At 38.5% G+C, this 20,608-nt stretch overlaps 1 protein-coding gene across 1 annotated transcript in view; it reads right to left on the minus strand.

Annotated features, from left to right (window-relative positions):
• Nucleotides 1-3,762: 3,762 nt before the first annotated feature.
• LOC126203978 (platelet-activating factor acetylhydrolase IB subunit alpha1) overlaps nt 3,763-20,608 on the minus strand; it is a 64,740-nt gene continuing 47,894 nt past the window's right edge. The window contains exon 4 of the mRNA XM_049938397.1: nt 3,763-5,760. Coding sequence (XP_049794354.1) covers nt 5,452-5,760 — 309 coding nt within the window. The 3' untranslated portion in view covers nt 3,763-5,451. The remainder of the gene's footprint in view (nt 5,761-20,608) is intronic.

Consider the following 20,608-nt stretch of genomic DNA (forward strand, 5'->3'; position numbering starts at 1 on the left):
AAGGCAGAAGCACTGCATCAGTAGGCACACAAATGAAAGGTATGGAGCATACATTCAAAAGCCAGCTGTACCTGTTGTTTGTGTGCCTATCGACAACACAGAGCTTTTGTCTTTCAGTGAGGTGTCTCCTTTATTCCTCAATAATTCGTGTTTTTCTAATACCCCTCACATCTCATTCTTTCCAATCATGGCCACTGTTTTGCTGGAGTTTGACAACCGTATACAGATATTTGAATTTAGATCCACATGTCGCTACTTTGTTGTACATGTCCTTAACTAGCTGATAAGCAATTCCAATTTTCCTCATATATGTTGTTTTATCAGGACCTTGTCTGATCTGGTTTCTCGTATTATTTCTCCAAGATACTCAAGCTCTTTACCATCTAGATTTTTTTTCTGTTCAACTCAGAGCCAAATGGGATTTCTTTGGTGTTGATCACAAAATTCTTAAGTGAGATTTGTAGCTCTGTTGTTTTTTGCTATCTTTGCAACAGCTCACTTATTTCCTTCTCTATTTCCAAGTTTTTGGTGAAGAATGAAATATCATGTGCCACACAAATTATTCTATACCAATCTCCCCTCTTTTAATTTAGAAAGATTTTTAAGCTTCAATTCCTTCCTTTCTCTCATCACCTTTTTCACGACACTATTAGTATGGGTCTCAGCGATTTCTCGTCTCATTAAGCCTCGACATCAAATCTGAGATCTCTTCTATGCTCTTAATCTTTGATTTGGTGTTGGTAAGGGTCTATTTCATGAGACTCCTTGTTCTGCTATCCAGCCTTGTCTCCTATAGAACCCCACAGTCCAAACAACATTTGTACCAAGAGTAAAGACTTCCTTAAAATAAACAAAATCTGCTACAAACCTTACGTCATCCCATGATAATCATCTTTGTGATGTTCTTAAGCTTATGATCTGTCCAGCATATTATCTATCTTTCAACAGCTAATTGGTACCTGTGTAGCTGTTTATCAAGTTTTTCTCCTACCCTTGTTAGTAAGTGCTTTAGATAATAATTTATACATTCTGAAAGAAGGGAAAATCCTATATATATATATATTACTTACATCTTTCTTGATCTCCCACATTTTCCGAGAATGGCTGATTAATAGTGTGCTTACTGGTGAAGTGTTCAGCTATGTTGTTGATTTCATTTCGACAACTAGCCCTGTTGTCTTTTCAAGTGCTGCAAGCTGTGCTGTTGTGCATATTCACCACCTGGACTCCAACCCAACTATGAAATACTGTTGGTGTCATGATGTTATTTATAATGAACTTCTACTCCCAGCACCCACTATATGCTTTGATGCTCCATTATGATCTATCAATTTTTCTAATTTCTTTATTTCAAATTACTATTTATGTTGTCCCAAAAACTTAGCATTTGCACTGCAATTCTGGTCACACTGTTTTTCATTTAATAACTACAGCACATTTGAGGCATTGCTCAGTGAAAGCAGACTTGCTTTAGTGTCAGTCATGTGTGTCACTAAAGTTCTTGCACCCTCCTCAATATTCTGCCCCCACCCCCACCACGAGACACCACATATGCAAGGAATGCAGAATGAAACTGACTTTTCAGGACATTGATTGTCTTCAACATTACAAAGACTATCTCTGTTCCATGAGCAAAATACACTGTGCAACATGTTTCTGTGGCAGTCTTAATCTTTACAGGGATTGGGCCAGAACAAGGCAGATATGCAATTTCTTTCTTCTCTTTTTCTTTTCATCAATGTCGTTGATTTTGCATCAATGCTCACTAAATTTGTTGATGTGAGTACCCATTCCTTTAAAATAGTATTCACAGTGTGGTGCAGTTTTTCTCACCCAACAGAACAGGAAAACCCTGAGAGAATGTATGTTTCACAAAATAACAGTGCATCAAGTGGCATAGCAGGAGCCAACAGTCGAACTCCGCTATAAACAGCAGTTCATTTTGGAAAGTTCTGCACTATGCTACATTCTTCAGATGCAGCTTTATTATTTTTCAGTTCCTGAATAATTTTTGGCTACTCCCTGGATGTCATGTGGCATTGAGACAGGTATTGTTAGGTGAACCAACAGTTGAGCAGATGGACACACAACAACAAAAATATAACAACTATTTACAAAAGAGAGATGCTAATGTTTCTTTCACGGATACTATGTGAAACGGTTCTCAATAAGTACAATACATGAAACCTATTTTCATTTAAAATTCAAAGTTAATACCAAACTTGTCACAAACATAAATGTATATTGACTGAAGCCAACAAGACAATCTGACAACTTTAAACAGGTTGCATCACTGCACTGAATATGTGCGTAAGTCATATTTAGTTTAACACACTACCATTAAAATATACTTTAGTTATTTCTAAAAAGTAGGGCTTTACCACGAACACGGCCTTCAAGCTTCTCGTAATCTGTCCTGATTTTTATGTATTTCCTGGTTGACAACTCCTAATTTTCATTCTTAGTACTCAAAGCATAGGGTAAATAACTGATATTTTTCATCTGTGGTAAGGACTGATAAAAACCTCTGGTATTCTTTTTTTCTGGAAATTTATTTTTTATTGACTTTTTCTTGCCCAAAAGTCTGTGCCATTAATCTCCTTTCTGCAACCCAAGGAAAGTCAAAATACCGCTTTCTTAATCTTATCTCTATACACTATTGTACTCATGAATTCACTAAGAGATGTGCCAGATATTCTCTTATAATTTTCATAAACCTATGACCAATTTTGAAAATTTGTTATTCATATTCTTTGCAAAAACTATTTACTTTGTATTTTTCATCTCTCACTCTCTTTCTTTGCTCTGTATCCTGTTCATATCACTAATGACTGTGGAAAATCCCTTTCAGGATGCTAGACACTGCGTGACCATACACTGAAGTGTAATGCAAGTCTTGGATCACAAAACTGGAACTGAAGTTGTAAGTTGCAGAGCTTTGTTAATTATTACTCTGTATTAATAAATAATTGTGTTAAAAACAGTCACATAAAGTTTGACTATCTCAAAACTTGTATGTTCACCCTAAGAGAAACCACTAGCTACAGCTTTGCTTTAGTTTGGAACCAATAATACACACAAGTGCAAAATCAGAAAACAACTGTGTAATTCTGTTTTTTCTATGTGTACACGATGGTACACATGTCATCGTAGCATAGTTGCAAACTATATATGTTGAACAATACTAATATTGTGTCTTACTGCCTTTCTTTCTTCTATGAGCAGTAAGAAATCTGACACATTGTCAGCATGTATTTTGCAATAAAATATGCAACATTATTTTAAAGCTACAAATAAAATTACTTCTTACATTCACTCACTTTCTCTCTAAGCATGGTGGAAGATGCTTTTTTGCAATTTCTGAAATTAAATTTACCTGTTTTATACAGTTGATCAAACCATGGCACACACTCATCTTATTTGTTGGATTGCCAAGGGAAAAAAATTCTTCTGCAGTGTGTCTATCCTATTTCAGCAATTTGGATTTCACTTTGAATGCTAAATAAGTGATGTCTCCTACAAAATTACTCGATTACCATCATTGCAAATAAATATTTCATCTTCTGCGTTATCTTTCTACTGGTAGATTCCACTTGTGCACAGAGACATCACAAATTACAGTATGATTCAAGTATTTCAATGTTTATTAGCTACTGTGTGGATATACATCGGAAAGCATTGGAATCAGGCTGCCATGTTACAAATTCTGTAAAATCCCATAAAGGGAAATGATAAAGGAAAAACTGAAACATCAGTGTCAAATAAATACATATATAAATTATGTAATTTGTACAAGTTTCTTATGTACACAAGCCATTTCAATACAGCACTCTGTTTCATATGCACGCTGAAGAGAGTATATAAAAAAAACAGACACTTACAAAATATTCACAGATACTGTAATCCCTACGTTCTTACTTTCTAATATCTGCACAACCCAGATATGTATTGAAAGATGGTAAATCATTCTTACACTATACAATGAGAGAAACATGTAGCAACATTCCTGATATGGCAATAATATGTGCCTTTGGTAACAAATTATTTGGTTTAAAAAAACTCCCAGTTTATTCTTTTAAGCTGCAGTTCACATTCAAAATAACTCAGGAACTACAGACCCACCAACATAAGAACACTTCGGTCTTCCATAAATAATGGAAGATTCCTCATTTGGAATGTTTTGAATGCAATACTTACAGTAAAAATGAGAAATTAAGTACACACACATTTTACATACACTACTTCGTCATTTGCTTGCACTTGAGAAAGCTCATACACACCATTATACAGCCTAATAAAAGAAATAATAATGCATCCATAAGGACACAAAAGCTCTTTATATTATCTGTGGTCTATGTATTCATTCAAAATTTTATTAAATTTTTCTGGGAACTGAAAATTCTGAGAAAACTCTTCAAAGGAACAGATGCTATTACATACAATGATTGAGGAACAGCTTACAGAACTAGATTTTGAAAGCAGGTTTTATATGAGCAGATTATGAACTATATATTTTATGAAGTAATTTTTACTATGTTTGCTAAAAATTGGTAAATGATAGCACAAAATTTAAAAGAATGTCTCCACAACAAAGTAACTTACGAGTACAACGAAAGCTACTTCCTATAACTGTAGTTTAAATGCTGAAAAAATCACGTAGTTAACGTAAATTTAGCTCAATACAGGAAAGTATACATAATATCAAATTTATAAATGATATTACTGCTCAAGACTACCACAGACTAACACTTGACATCTAAAGCTAACACTAATCATGACAGCAGCTTCCTCACTGTGATGTAACTAGCCATTAATCAAACTGTAAACAAGAACAACAAAATTTAAAAAGAAATTAAAGCCAAGTTCTACATTACAAATAATTTGTCACATAAAATAATCTGTAATTCTCTTTCCACAATGCAATGGATACATCACAGTGCATTTAAATTCTTTAAATTACGAGAAACAAACACGTTATTTATAAATAAACTTCTTTTCTACTTCTATATTAATCTGGAAGTGCAATAAAGCTTCAAGTACAAAGGCGTGAGAACGTTTCGCATTAAGACGTATGCACATGGTCATCAAATGCAGTTATTAATAACACTTCTGGTACACAAGGTTTTGCTCCCAATTTCCTTCATTGGGTTAGTAAAACTTTTACAAATTTGTTTCCAAAACATAAATGACAAAACTGTGAACTGCAAAAACGATGGCAGCACAGTTTATGGCACACACCATTCTAGCAGAAATGCTGCACAGCAGCATTTGAAAACCAGTAAAAGCTGGCCTCTCCGAGAGATACTGCACAAGGCAAGCAAAGGCAAAAGGCTGTTCCAACTATGGAGTGCAGGTAGCCACCAGTAGACTTGAAAAACCTCCAGGCCTCCCCTCACTCCCATCCAGCTGAGCAATTGGTAAGCACTGATTCTGGCTCCAGTTCCAGCACTGCTACTCTGAGGGCGTGAGGTCTCTGTCATCATCGCCTGCGGCAAAACTGCGTTCCTCGCCTTCGGTGAGCAGCAACTGCTGCAGAAGCTCGTGCAATGGGTCGAACACTTTTCTGTAACCAGCTTGTGTCAGATGTAGGTAGTCATACATATCATGGTGTGAGATCGTGCCATCAGCGGCAACAAGGTCCTGCCCTGAGATCAGCATTTCACATCGTGGCTTGCCATGCAGTTGTTGGCCCAGCAGCTTGTTCACTTGCGTATTGCGTTCTCGCAGTGGGTTTGGATGCTGTCCACGAGGTAAAAGGTTCTGTAAAATACAATAAGAACAATTAGGCATTATTGTGACTGCTTTCTCTATTCTAATGAGTAACCTAAGATTGGCATTGTTTACTGAAACATCAGTTCTAAAAGTAATCTCTCTCTCTCTCTCTCTCTCTCTCTCACACACACACACACACACACACACACACACACACACACACACACACACAATGGTGAGAAGAAACTTTCCTTCTCATAATATATTTAAACATAGCACTGGTTTACAGTGTCTTCTGTTAACACAGTACAGCCGAAAGTTGAGTTCACATTACTTCAGCAGTGGATATTCTGCAACACAACAAGAATTTAGGCTTGCTATCTCAAATGATAAATGATGGCTTTTCTAATTATTAGAAGGGAACTAGGAAGAGCATAAAATGATGCTATAATTAGACATAAGCAAGCAGAAAATTCAACAAGCAAATCAGAATTTGGAATTACTCAACTAGTTATTGTAGCAAATTAAAGCCTACAACATTTTTCTAATAAAAATGTATTTGGTTAGTGATAAATTTATTTCAGACAGAAGAGAGGGGGTTAATAAATCAGCTAGTATGTTCTGAACAAAAAGGTTGTGAGTAGCACATTTTTTTCCAATTATACTGACGATCAGATCCATAAGGTTACAGATTTATGACGTATGCAAAATATGGCTTTACAGAGTAACCTGAAGGAAATTCAACAACCTGTGAGGTAAGAGAAATGCTCGTTTGAAGAAGGAAAAAGTCCTATACATTTGGTGCACATTGGTGTGTTTACGGGTGTTATGTGGTTTCTGTTTACTAGAATCTTAATAGGTCAGTCTAACAACTAAGAGGATCCACTGGGAACACTAAGTTCAGACCCTCCACATTCTACTACATGTATGAGGCAAAATAACTGCTCTTTCAGTAATCGATGGATAGGCTGTGATAGTATCATTACTGGCCAACACACATCTGCAGATTTAACACCATCATATGTAGTAATATTTGGACAGAAATAAAAGGATGCATAGCAATAGAAATGCAGTGAGGCAATCAATACAACATGTTGTTCTGAGAGTCCAGAGGTGCACTGAAGTTGACAGTGATACATACATACTAACATTTACAATACTAAAAAAGAGAGAGAGAGAGAGAGAGAGAGAGAGAGAGGGAATAAATAAAAAGAAAGATCTAAGCATTTTTAGCTCAACATTTTGCAATCACAATGACTTGACAGAGTGCGGGCATCAGGTCATCAAGGGTTCATCTTACAGAGGGTTGATGATGTGGGATAACCCATTTCTGCAACTTGTCTTCGACCTCCCAACCTCATTTTTGAGCCTGTTCAGTGTTTTCCACATGGCCCATTCTTTAGAGAGATTCAAGCCCACATAGATGCTTACCAACAATCATTCTTCCTGCAAATTCTTTGTGACTGGAACGAGAAAGGGGGGAAATGACCGTGGTACAAAAAGTACCCAAAGCAAGGTGGCTTGCAGAGTATAGATGTAGATGCAGTGAAACTAGCAGCAAGATTTTCCGACGGTGTTATCCAGTGGTGTTCTGATCCATCTTCCACATTAATAGCTGGGAACATGTCTAGTTGACATTCTGGAACTTTTTCTGGACATCAGTCACAAAGGAGGAAGGAGGTGACCATACAATGGGTGTTTATCAGAGGTACACACCTTACACCTATCTCTGCATGCAGTTCTCATGCCTGATGTCTGGGAGGGTCAATTCCAGCTAAGTGGTAGAGTTTATCCTGCAGTTAGGTTTCAGACATTGAGTTATTAGTCTACATGAATCATTTAGAGCAATATCCACTTGTTAAGCATGGGTAGAATTATATCAAACAGGACTAGCATATTCACCTGCAGTGTAGCATAATGATAAAGCTGTAGGTTTAATTGTTTTTGCTGGTGCACCCCAGGATATTCCAATAATTTTGTGCAGTAGGTTGTTTCTTGCGGATACTTTTTGTTTTACATTTAGTCAATGCTGCTTATCCAAGCCACTTGAAGCATCCTGAGAGCCCGCCATTTCTCAGATAGAATGTGAATTCCTGTGTTTTGCTGGGTTTGGTATCCACCACTATTAAATCTCTGCACCAAGAGGTGGTGGGCTCCATTATGCGCGGCTAATAAACTCATCGTTGCAACAGTTCTCTATGCGCGGCTCACTGTTAGCATCGCAGGCTGCCTTCAAGCACGCGCACTTCAAAGAACAGTGATTGGCCACCCAGAATATACAGCAACCCCAGCTGCCGGCTCCATTGACTATGGAGCCTTACTTAACGCCACCATCAACGTCAACAAACCAGTTCTCATCGTGTTATGTTCTCCTCCTCAACTCTGAATCGCTACACTACAATGGACTGTTTCATCTCTTGGACTGGTGTACCTACTGCTCAATTTTGACCCGGCAGTTCTCTGGACTTAGAATCTGGCTGCCATACTGCAACTTTGACTTCCATGTTCACTTGGCTTAATATGTCAATGGACTTACGATTTTTGCCGGAATTCCACATTTCACTTGTACTGCCTGGACAGTGGTATAACCACCATCAATTTACATTATTTTCATAAAGTGTTCAGCTACCACTTGGTGACAGAATTATTTGTATCAGTGTTGAGTTAACCAACTGTACAACTGTGACAAATTTATTGTGTTACTCCTGGTTGTAACACTGGGATTTGGTTTTAACTAGTTCTTTATCTAATTTCTCTGAAGCAGCATTACAATTTAGTTCCACCTGTTCAAAGGTCTCACTCTGGGAATAGAGGGCGAGGTCATCAGCATACATGAAACTTGCTGTGTTATTACACAGGGAGTGAAAAACCTTCTATTTTGAATGAGACCTTGAATTATTCATGTGAGATGATAATCTTTACTTATTCCATACATTTTGTGCAGGAGCATTTGATGGTTTATTGTGTCATAAGATGCTGTTAAGATCAATGTTACCTCAGTGGCTTTTTTGCCTCAGAGCCGACTTCAATATGCTAGGATAGATTTAATACCAATGCTGTATAGTCCTAACCCAGCCTAAATCAAACTTACTGTCTGATTAAGAGAAATTCAGCTGCTTCTAAGAGTCTATTACGGATCATTCATTCACAGATCTTGTAGAAACGACACAGAAGTGAGATTGGTCTTTATCTCCTTTGGAATGAAATATAAAAGAAATTAAACGAAGCACTTCATAATGGTGATACATTTTGCAATTGTAAATCAGGAACTTCACAAAATAAAATCACCTCACAGAACATTGAATTTTCCTCTTGGCACGCTATGAATTACTTTCTGTTGTATGTAACTGTAACACTTGGAAATGGACTTGGCACATTAACCAACAGATTTTTACAATAAAAAACTTCAAATGTGTTAGCAAGGAGAAGTTAATTAATTCAATGTTTTGTCTAAACTAGTGCATTGTAAAAGTGGAGAACAACTATGAACTAAACTTAACACATTGTAAACTTGGTGAACATATTACAAAAAACTCTACGGTAGAATTGTAACTTTTTTTTCACTCATGTTATTTCAGTGATAGTAAAATAGGAGCTGATATAAAACTGGTAAATGGAGCAGTCTACAGCCTGTCAAATATCTGGAAAGTTCTGAAGCGAATACCACGAAGAGGTTCCTTCATCTCCAGAATAAAATCAAAGTCCGGGGAGTATGGTGGATGGTACAGTACTTCCCAGTTCCATCGACTGAACAGAGCAGCCACAGCTTGCGCTGTATACGCCCACGCATTGTTGTGCAAAATGATGGGTGGGTTGCGCAGAAAGTGTCACCGCTTCTTTCGCAAAGCTGGTCACAGATGACGCACCAAAAATAAACAGTAACACTGTGCATTGAAGGTCTGCTGTGGAGTAACATAATGTGTTAGGATACGACCATCAGAGTCGTACACGAGAATCACCGTAACTTTCACCTTACTGGGACTCTGACGCACCTTTCGACTTTTGTGGCGACTCATAATGATGCCATTCGTTGGATTGGCATTTCCGTTTTGGCTCGTATGATGTGGCCCATGTCTCATCGAGTGTTACGATACGGAGTAATAAAGCCTCCCCTTCGCACTCATAGTGCTCCAACTGTGTCCGAGCAGCGCCGTAACGCACCCATTGCTGCATTTTCGTCAAGTCATGCGGAACCTATCGTGATGCTATTTTTCGCATGATCAGGTGTTCCTTCAGGATGCGAAGCACTGTCATATGTGCTAATCCAGTTTCATACGTGAACTCACGAATCATATGGCATCGATCACTGTCCACTAATGTGGCAACAGCATGCACTACTACTTCAGAGATGCTAGGACGACCTGCCCAATGCATGTCTGCCACAGTTTGCCAAACTTCGATGAAGGCTTTTACCCAACATGACCCCATTCTGTACGGCAATGCTAATTCCCTGCACGCCTCTTGAAGATCTTGATGACACTGTCGGGCTGTACGACTTCTGGTACTTTCAATCTTGATCCAACTCCATTGTCCCTGTTTCAAAAACATAGTGACATAGTTATGTTAGACCGCTTGCTCACAAGTGCCCATGTTTCTCTTGATTGTGCGCACGCCAGTGATGTGGGATGGGCGATTCCGTTAGCTTGGAGGTAATGTAAGTATGTCAACAACATTTGCTATCAGCGACAATAGTAGATTCCATTGCATAGTGTCTCCACAGCAGTGTTGCCACTATTTAAGTTCCAACCTATATATTTTGTCAGTCAATTTCTTTTCGGCCCTGTCTGATGTACCACTTCTTCACTAGTTAATCTACCCATACAATCCTCAGCATTTTCCTGTAGCATCTCATTTCTAACACTTCTATTTTCTTCATACCTGAATTGTTAATCGTTCACATTTCATGTCCATCCGAGGCTACACTCCACACAAATATGACAGATACTTGTAAACTAACCTCCGATTAGCTATTAAAAATAAATAAATGACTGAAACTCCATGTAGTTTATGTAGTTGGAACAGGAGACGTTGAAGGTCACGTTGTGTGTGTCAGATCTCTGTTTTGTTTGTCAGAGTGTCAGCAGCAAGAGACTGAAATGGACGATGTTATGTCAGTTGCAAAGTACATTAAGTCATTCGCTTCCTGCAAGGAAGACGTCAATGCTGCCATGATTCATCACTGATTGTGTCATTTGTATGAGGATGGAGTTAAAAGCAATGATGATGTGAGAGTGACACCGAAAATTCAAGTTTGGCTGACAAATGTGCATGATGAACTTTTACAACATGTTGAGGAAATTGTGCAGGTGAAACATTAGTTTGCAATTTCTGAACTTTCGGAAGATATGTCCCAGATGTCAAGAACAACCCTCTTTAACTTGATCAGAGAGATTAGGTTATAACAAGTTTTTATAACAACTTTTGTGCATATTTGGTAGCAAAATGGCAGAAATTCACAAAACTGAAAGAAAAGGTTTAGCTTTTATATTCTTTCAGCACTACCACAAAGAGGGAGACCAATTTATCAACAGAATTGTGACTGCGAATGAGATATGGCTGCAGCATGTGATCTATGAAACTAAAACAGTCCAAACAGCAAATGACACTAATGCTCCAAAGTCAGGTAAAGGTGAAGTCTGTTGCACAAGCCCATGACTGTGCTATTGGACTGGTATAGTGTAGTCTTTCTTTATTGCAGCAATAGAAGTGGACCTGGGCTATCCAGCGGGAATGGCAAGGAGAAATGTTCTCCCTTATCCAGGATTGAAACCAGGACCTACAGGACCAGAGTCTAGTGCTCTACCTGACAGATCAACCACATCACTTATTTCTTCCACCAAGCCCAAAACATTCAAGCAGATGCTGTCAAACTGCAAAACAATGGTTAAGGTCACAAAGAAATTTCAACAACAGATTTGATGGAGTAATGTGTATGACTACTGTGGCATTAAAGGTTTTATTGTAAGACATTCACAAAACTCTGAAGGTCAATCCAACAGAAACAGCACGAGTGATCATCCTTCACAACAATGCATACCCCATACCGCAAATTGAACAATGGAAGAACTCATAATTTTTGGTTGAACGATTTTTTAACATCCACCCTATGGATAATGATGATGATGATGATGATGCACGGCCCATACAAAGCCCCAATTTTCACACAGTCCAATCTAGCCACTGTCGTGAATGATGATGATGAAATGATAAGGCCGTCACAAACACCCAGTCCCCGGGCAGAGAAAATCCCCAAGATGACTAAAAATCAAACCCAGGACCCTGTGATCCAGAGGCAGCAACGCTAGCCACTAGACCACAAGCTGCGGACCATCCACCATACAGTCTGGACTTTTCATCTCTTCCCCGAGATGGAGGACTGACTGGTTATTCTGCACTTAATGACCAACCATGAGCTCAAAGACAATGTCAACAAATGGCTGAAGCATCAGGGGTCATCATTCTTACACACACACACACACACACACACACACACACACACACACACACACACACACATTTACTTTTCCTGCTTTTTAATAACCAATTGGTGGTTAATTTATGAACAGCCCTCCTACTTTCAGAAAATACTTCCTAAATATTACGTTAAAAACCAATGTTAACACATTCATCTTTACCAGAAATAATCTTCTTGCTACCGCGAGTCTGTATTTTACATCTCCTCCACTTCAGCCATTACCAATTGTTTTGCTGCCCAAATTACAGAACTCCTCTTTCACCATTAGAGTTTCTTTTCCTAATTTAATTCCCTTAGTAACACCTCATGTAATACAACTGTTCAAAATTATCCTTGTTTTAATTCTTGTTGATGCTCCCCTTGTAACCTCTTTTCCATGCACTATTAGTTCTATTCAACTGATACTTCAAGTCCTTTGCTGTCCCTGACAGAACTACAATGCCATTGCCAAAACATTACAGTTTTTATTTTCCTCCCACAGCTGTAAATGCCCTTTTTAAATTTCTCCTTTATTTAGTTTTACAGACTGAATAATATGGATATAGGCAGCTACAAACCTAGGTCACTCACTCCTCATTCACTGCTTCCCTTTCATGTCCTTTGACTCATATCTGCAGTTTGATTTCTCTGCTACTTTCAGAATTTAAAAACTTTTTCTGGTCAGTACAGTCAAAACTGTTCTCAGAGTCAATTAATGTCGTAATTGTTGGTTTGTTGTTCTTCAGCCTACCTTCTATAATACGTCTTACGGTCGGCATCGCCTACCGTGTTCCAACATTTCTCCAGATCCTAATATCACCTTCCCTATTCTCCTATTACTTCTATTTCTTCTATAAACAATCTGTGTTAGTAATTTTGCAACCAAGACTCATAAAACTGATGATTTGGTAATATTCACCTTTTTTCTTTGGACGTAGAATTATTACATTCTTCTTGAACTGAGAGGATATTTCGCCTGTATCATTCGAGGCCTGTTCAAAAAATTCCCAAACTTTGTCCACAAAATTTTTCCATGCTTACCTTTTACTTATTGTGCATGGTCTCCTCCACAGTTGATATGCCACTCCGAACACCATTTCCACTTCTGGAAACAGTCTTAGTACACCTCTTGCTGGATCGTACAAAGTGCCTTCTGTGAATTTTCTTTTATTTTGTCTATCATTGCAAATCATCTTCCTTTCAATGGGGAAATTAAAAAAAGTTCGCAAGGGCCAGGTCTGGAGAGTAAGGAGAAAGAGGCAGCACAGCGATTTCATTTTTTGTGCAATAGCCATGCACCAACGGGGATGAATGTGAGGGTACATTATCGTGATGCAGGAACCATGAACTGTCTCATCACATTTCAGGTCATTTCCTTCTCACATTTTCTCGCAAATGTTGCAACATATCCTGATAGTACCACTAACAGTTTGTCCCTGTGGCATGACCTAATGTTGAACTCACCTTTCAAGGTCAAAGAAAACTATCAGTGTTGCTTTGACATTTGACCTGACGAGCTTTTTTTGGTCTTTAAAAATCTTTTCCTGACCCTTTGTGAATACTGAACCTTGGTCTCAGCATCTTAACCATAGACCCACTCTCATCACCAGTTATGATTCTCTTAAGGAACATCTCATTCTCATTTGCACAATCCAAAAGCTCTTCACAGATTGCGAGGCGGACGGCTTTCTGGTCTTGGCTCATGAGCCAAGGGATGAACTTGGCGGAAACATGATGCATTCCAAGATGCTGTGCCAGGATTTCATGACATGACCCAGCTGACATGTTACATTCTTCTGCAACCTATCGGACGATCAGTCTTCAATTGGCACACATAGTTTCATTGATGTTCTTGACAAGAGCGTCGTCAGTAGACATCAAAGGGCATCCTGAACGTGGGCTTTCATCAAGCCTGTTTTAAAACTGTGTGAACTATTCTTAATGCTGAGTACGACTTAAGCACTCATCACCACAGGCTTCCTGCATCATTTGGTGTGTGCCTGTAAAGTGTTTCCTGAGTTTTACACAAAATTTAATGCAGATGCGTAGCTCCTCTGACTCTGCCATCTCCAAATTTGGGAACTGTGCGACATGATGTTCTACTCAGTACAGCACTGAACAATAACTAACAGCCATACAACAATGAACCCCCCCCCCCCCCCCCCCCCCCGGTTACACATGTGCAGGTATGCCAACCACATTTCGCTCCAACCCACAACTGGTGCAAAATTAAGAATGTTCCATAATTTTTGGAACAGACCTCATATATCTTCCATACTACGTGAATGAGTTTTGTCCAGCCATATCTTCTCACACATCCAAATAATTCTGAAGTAATGTCACCTATACTGAGAGCATAGTTTCAAATGGTCTGCCTAATGTGTTGCAAAATTCTTCTCACAGTATGATTCTCTCATGTTCATCTAGTCTCTCTTTACTTTCTACAATATTGTTTACAAGTTATTTTCTTTCATATAGCCCTTGTACAAATTCCTTTCATCTTTCAATGTTCTCTTGTTGGTTTAGTACTGGCTTGCCATCTCTGAGTTCTTCATATTTATATAGCTGCTTTTCTTTTCTATGAATGTTTCTTCTATTTTTTAGTAGCCAGCATCTGTCTTTCCCATAGTTGTGCATGCTTTGATAGTTTTGCATTTCTCCTGTGGTAATTCTCCATAGGCCATTTTGTATTTCCTGTCAACTTCATTTTTTAGATAACTGTATTCACTTGTGTCTGCTTCATTTGCTCCATTTTTGTATTTCTCACTTTGTTAAATGTAACATCTCTTGTTATTCAAGGATTTATACTGGGCCATGCCTTTTACCTATTTGACCTTCAGCTGTATGCACTATTTCATCTCGGAAAGCTAATTATTTGTCTTCCAATGTATTCCTTTCTACTCTTGCAGTCAATAGTTGCCTAATGCTGTAATTGGTACCCTGAACAACCTCTGGTTCTTTCGACTTATCCACGTCTCCTATCCCTCCTTAAGTTCCTACCTTTCTGAAATATCTTTACTTTTAACCTGTCAACAAAGATAATCGAATTTTGAAGATATAATGTAATTAGATAGATAAAAAAAATCTATTCACCAAGCAGCGGCAGGAGAAAAGTAAATGTGCTTGCTTTCGGAGCCAGTGGCTCCTTCTTCCGGCTGAAGGATTGAAGGGGAAAGAAGAGGGGATGAAGGAAAAGGATTGACGAGGTTTTAATCTGCAGTTTATAACCAATAAATTATGGTTTGAGTCCACATCTGCTCCTGGAAATGTTTGGCAATTTAAAATTGATTCCGATATCTCTGGCTTACAAAGATTTTATCTTTCTGAATCTTTTAGGTCACTTCCATGCAAACAACTTTCTTCTGTGATTCTTAAATCAAGGGTCTGCAATGAGTAAATTGTGCTCTATGGCATATTCTACCACGTGACTTCCCTTTCTTTACTTTCCCCCTGTCCATTTCTCCTATTTTCCTTTTTTTTATTCCTCTTCTTACTACACAGTTACAGCCCCCTAACATTAGTAATTGTCTGTCTCCTTTAATGAATTGAATAATTTATTTTACCTTAAACACTTTTTGCTTTTTTTATTTGTTTAATTCTTCAGATCTAGTAGGCATATTTGCACTACTGCAGTATGTCTTGGCTTTGTGTCTATCTTGACTATAATAATGCATGCACCACACTGTTCATAGAAGTTCATTTGCACTAATATTTTATTATTCATTATTAGTACTACTCCAGCAATGCCCCTATTTGATTGTACGCTTATAAACTAAACTCATCCTGTTTTTCCTGCCACAGCACTTTACTTATTCCAACTTTTTACAACTTTAAAATGGGAGATATTGTGAGAATTGATTACAAAATAGAAAAGCAACTATGATAGCCAAGTAGTGGAAAACAATTTGCTCCCCTACTAGCAGCAGTGTATTGTACGTCGCTGGAGCAGCAAGGGGTACCTAGTGACTGGAAAAATTTGCAGGACATTCTTGTTTTCAATAAGAGTCATAGGGCAAATGCATGTAATTTTAGGGCTAATTGTGGAGTTTATCTCTTTTACTTTTAAGTATTATGACATTTTTGCAGAACAAAAATCTCCTACATAATAATCAACATGAATTCTGCAAACAGAGATTTGTGAAACTCAGTTCGCTGTCTTCTTCCATGAGATCCACAGTGCTGTAGACATCAGTGCTCAGGTTTATACCATGTTCCTTGGCTTCAAGTAGGCATCTGACACTGTCCTGCTTTACAGTTTGCTGAAAAAAAATACGAGCTATTGAGTACTGGGCCAGAATCGCGATCAGATTCAAGACTTCCTTGCAGAGAGAACTCAACATGTCACTCTAATTCGACGAAATCAACAGAGGTTAAGGTAATTTCAGGAGGACCCCAAAGAACTGTGATACAAATGTTATTGTTTACAATATACTGTGGTATAGCACATCAATTTGGTGTACTGATGGGTTACACAAGCATCTACCAAACTGACGAATGATGATCACCACTATAAAAAGTTTGTTTAAGTAATGAATTGGTGTAGCTTGCTGTTCGGAATTGTGTTTTATTTATGTGCATGTATTCTGGAGTGGATCGGCGCAGTGTTTTTGCTAACCAGGACAATAGCAATCTTAGTATATTCGTGGAACCTGCCGCTTAGGCAGTTTATTCCACATGATCAGGTCCTGCCTTGGAGATACAGTTGAGCCACGGAAGAAGAATGTCCACGACAATCCCAATGATATCACAGGGACAAAGGAAAACTGTTGTATTGATGTTCAACTGGCCAGCTAACTTATATGAGAGTACAATATACAATACATTGTTTCTGAGTAGTGACTTATTTATTTCAAGAATTTGGATATTGGATTGTACTCATAACTTCAAGCAATAATCAAAGTACTTTGAGAAATGAAGTCTAACAGAAAGATATTGGCAAGTGTGAAAATATAACAAGGTGATCAAATGAATAACAGGAAATCACAGCTCACCTCAATATTTCAATAACCAGTCAAAGGACCAACGCAATACATAAATGATCCAGCAGAAAATGTTCACAGGTTTTGGAGTTGCTTACAAGGAGGTAGCAATGGCAGAAGACAGCAGTGACTTGGGCAAAAGGACCTGCATAGGACTGACGAATGGTGCAGGGAGTGGCAACTGACCCTGAAAGTAAGTAAATGTAACATACTGTGCATACATAAAAAAAGAAATCTACCACGGTACAACTACACCATTGGTGACAAACTGCTGGAAACAGTTTTTACCATAAAATATCTAGAAGTAACCACCCAGAGCAATCTTACATGAAGTGACCACATAAAACCAACAGTAGGAAAAGCCAATGCTAGACTGAGGTTCATAAGAAGAATCTTAAGAAAACTTAACTCATTCAAGAAAGACAGGGCTTACAAAACAGTTGTTCAACCGACTGCTCATCATCTTGGGACACTTATCAGGTAGAACTAAGAGAAAAGAATAAGAACATTCAACAAAAAACAGTGTGTTTTGTCACATGGTCGTTTTATCAGTGCATGAGCATTTCGGATATGCTCAACAAACTCCAGTGGCAGATGCTACAAGAGACACATACAGGGTGGCTGCTTAAACTTTGGAAAAAAATTCACTGAAAAGTCTAGATGTGAGGAGGAAGATAGTGCCAAAAAGCTACTGATAAATTAATAATGATCAAGCGGGGGGGGGGGGGGGGAGTAGAGAGTGGAGGGGGGGGAGGCAGCATACCACAATAATGACTTTCCTTTCCTTTCCTTTTTCCTTTTTCCTTTTAGCTCAGCTATAAACCATACCAGCCATGAGCAGTGGTATAACCGCAGCTTTTTAAACATCAATGATATTCACATAATTAACACATTTTGAAACACTTTAATGGCAGAAAAATTACAACACCAAAAAGTAATTAATGTCAAGTTATGAAATTTCATTTGACTTGGTAACATATTTAAGGGATTAACACTGCAAGATCACAGGTTAATGTAAGCACCAGGTAAGCCATTACAAATGTGAAATGCTGCTACATTAATAATCGGTATAACCTCCAGAATGATTAAAGAAATCATACGAACATGCATGTGTTGGATTGTACCAGTGCCTGATGTCAGTTTGTGGGATAGAGTCCCATGCCTGCACTTAGTTAATACAGAGATGGTTAATGCTGTTTGTGGATGATGATGGAGTTGTTGTCCAATAATGTCCCATATGTGCTCGATTTGAGAGACAGATTTCAAATCTGTGTCACAGATATGAGACACAGATCAAGCAAAATGTTGTAGGGTGTGTTGGGTTACAACAACTGTATGTGGGTGTTCACTATCTTGTTGGAAAACACTCCCTGGAATGCTGTTCATGAATGACAGCACAACAGGTCAAGTCACCAGACTAACATACAAATCTGAATTGCCCTTCAAGTAACCGATTTGTAACAGCTTGTTTTGTCACTGTGGTGCCAACTGCTGCTCAAATTGCTGTTGCAGATGTGGTACGATGCATCAGAGCCATACGCTAAACAAGATGTTCTCCCTCTCGGCAGTGCCACGTGGCCATCTGGAGCCAGTCTTCTTGCAACTGTTTATTCTCATAACCACCACTACCAGAAATCATATACAGTGGCTACATTCCTGCCAAGTCTTTCTGCAATATCACAGAAGAAACATCCAGCTTTTCATAGCCATGTTACACAACCTCATTCAAACTCAGTGAGGTGTGGATAATAGCATCTTTGTTGCCTTAAAGGCTTGGTTGGTTGGTTTGGGGGAGGGAACCAAACAATGAGGTCATCAGTCCCATTGGATTAGGGAAGGAAGTCGATTGTGCCCTCATAAAGATTATACTAGCACCAATATTATGTGACTGGTGCAAAATTTCTATAGGCATCATCTTCCAGATGTAGAAACACGCCTACCAACTTTCATTTATGTCACACAACTCCTCCTCGATGTTGCAAATTTTTTTTTTAAATTTTAAAATTTGTAATTTATACAACTCAATAAAATTCAGTTTCAGTGCTAGGTTAAAAACACAGAATTCCTTGAGATTTTATGAAGTTTCCGAAATTTCCAGGTAAAATGTAATTTCCTGAGAATTCCAGGATTTTCAGAGGAATTGCCACCTTAGGCACTGTGCATCACAGAGTGGTTTAATACTGAAATACCGAGCGAGAAAATTCTGGGAAGAGTCAGACAACATGATACTTCCTCCCACATACGACTCACGAAATGACCACAACGAGATAATTCAAGAAATTAGAGGTCTTCCTACAAACATCCTTCGCAGACAGCATTCGTGAATAGAACACACCACCCACCATCAGGTGGCTTGTGGAGTAGATGTAGTGGCTAGGGTTACTTCATGATGATGGACTTGGTCCAACAATTTTAAAGCCAAAGGTGTAGAGATACCATATATATCCTAATTAAAGACTACGTTTTCTCCTGAAATTTCAGTGCCCTGAAGTAGAGTGTCACCTTTTATTCAAGGAGTATAATGTGGAATTTTTCTTTTTTTTTTTCCACCAAATAGAACCCTGAGCTTCCATTAAGATGTAACTCTACTCTCTACCATGCCTACCACTTTAAACTCGAATGTACAGATGCACTTTGGTCAGTGTTGTACGATAGCAGGAAGAGTTTGTTGTAACAAAAATTTTCAGCAGTGTTGTTTGACTTTGGAGACACACATGTAAACTGCGTAGAATAGTGTGTAATGGATTGCGTTTCAACATTGAAATTTTAAACAGCATGCAGGAATTACTATGACACAAATTTCAAACTCATGGTTGTTCAGCATGCACAAGCAACAAACAACTGTGCTGCTTCAAGGAAGTGTGGAGCCACAGAGGCCAATGTTTGGAGGTGACAAAAGATGTCTGAAAAAACTCGGAAAGCTTTCAGTGGCTCACAAAGCAAATGTTTAAAAAATACTGAAAGGAATGTAGTGGCATTTGCACACAAGAAATTTAAAGAAGGAATGGAAGTTTCCTGTGATATCAAACGAAATAAAGCACATGAGCTGGCACAGGAACATTCTATCCAATTTGAAGTCAGCTTTTGGCATTGTACAAGGATGAAGCGACACAATGGACATGTGATACAATACTGAACATCCCTTGCTGGGCATCTTCCAGCATCATATGTGGAGAAGTTGGTTGAGTATCAACGACCTGTTACATGACAGAGTGAGGAACACATTTACCTCTTATGGCAAAACTGCAACACCGACTAGACTGCTGTTTACTTTCGACAAGCCATCCCGCATAACAGTTAAAGAGGAAGATGCCAAAAATGAGCTGATTCGCAATACGGGCAATGGGAAATCACAAATCACTGTGATGCTGTGTATGCTTGCTGATGGAACAAAGATGTGACCCTGCATCATCCTCAATCACAAAACTATGCCCAAGGAAAAGCTGTCCCCTGGTGTCATATT

This window comes from Schistocerca nitens, chromosome 9, assembly GCF_023898315.1.
Source record: "Schistocerca nitens isolate TAMUIC-IGC-003100 chromosome 9, iqSchNite1.1, whole genome shotgun sequence".
Taxonomy (NCBI): domain Eukaryota; kingdom Metazoa; phylum Arthropoda; class Insecta; order Orthoptera; family Acrididae; genus Schistocerca; species Schistocerca nitens.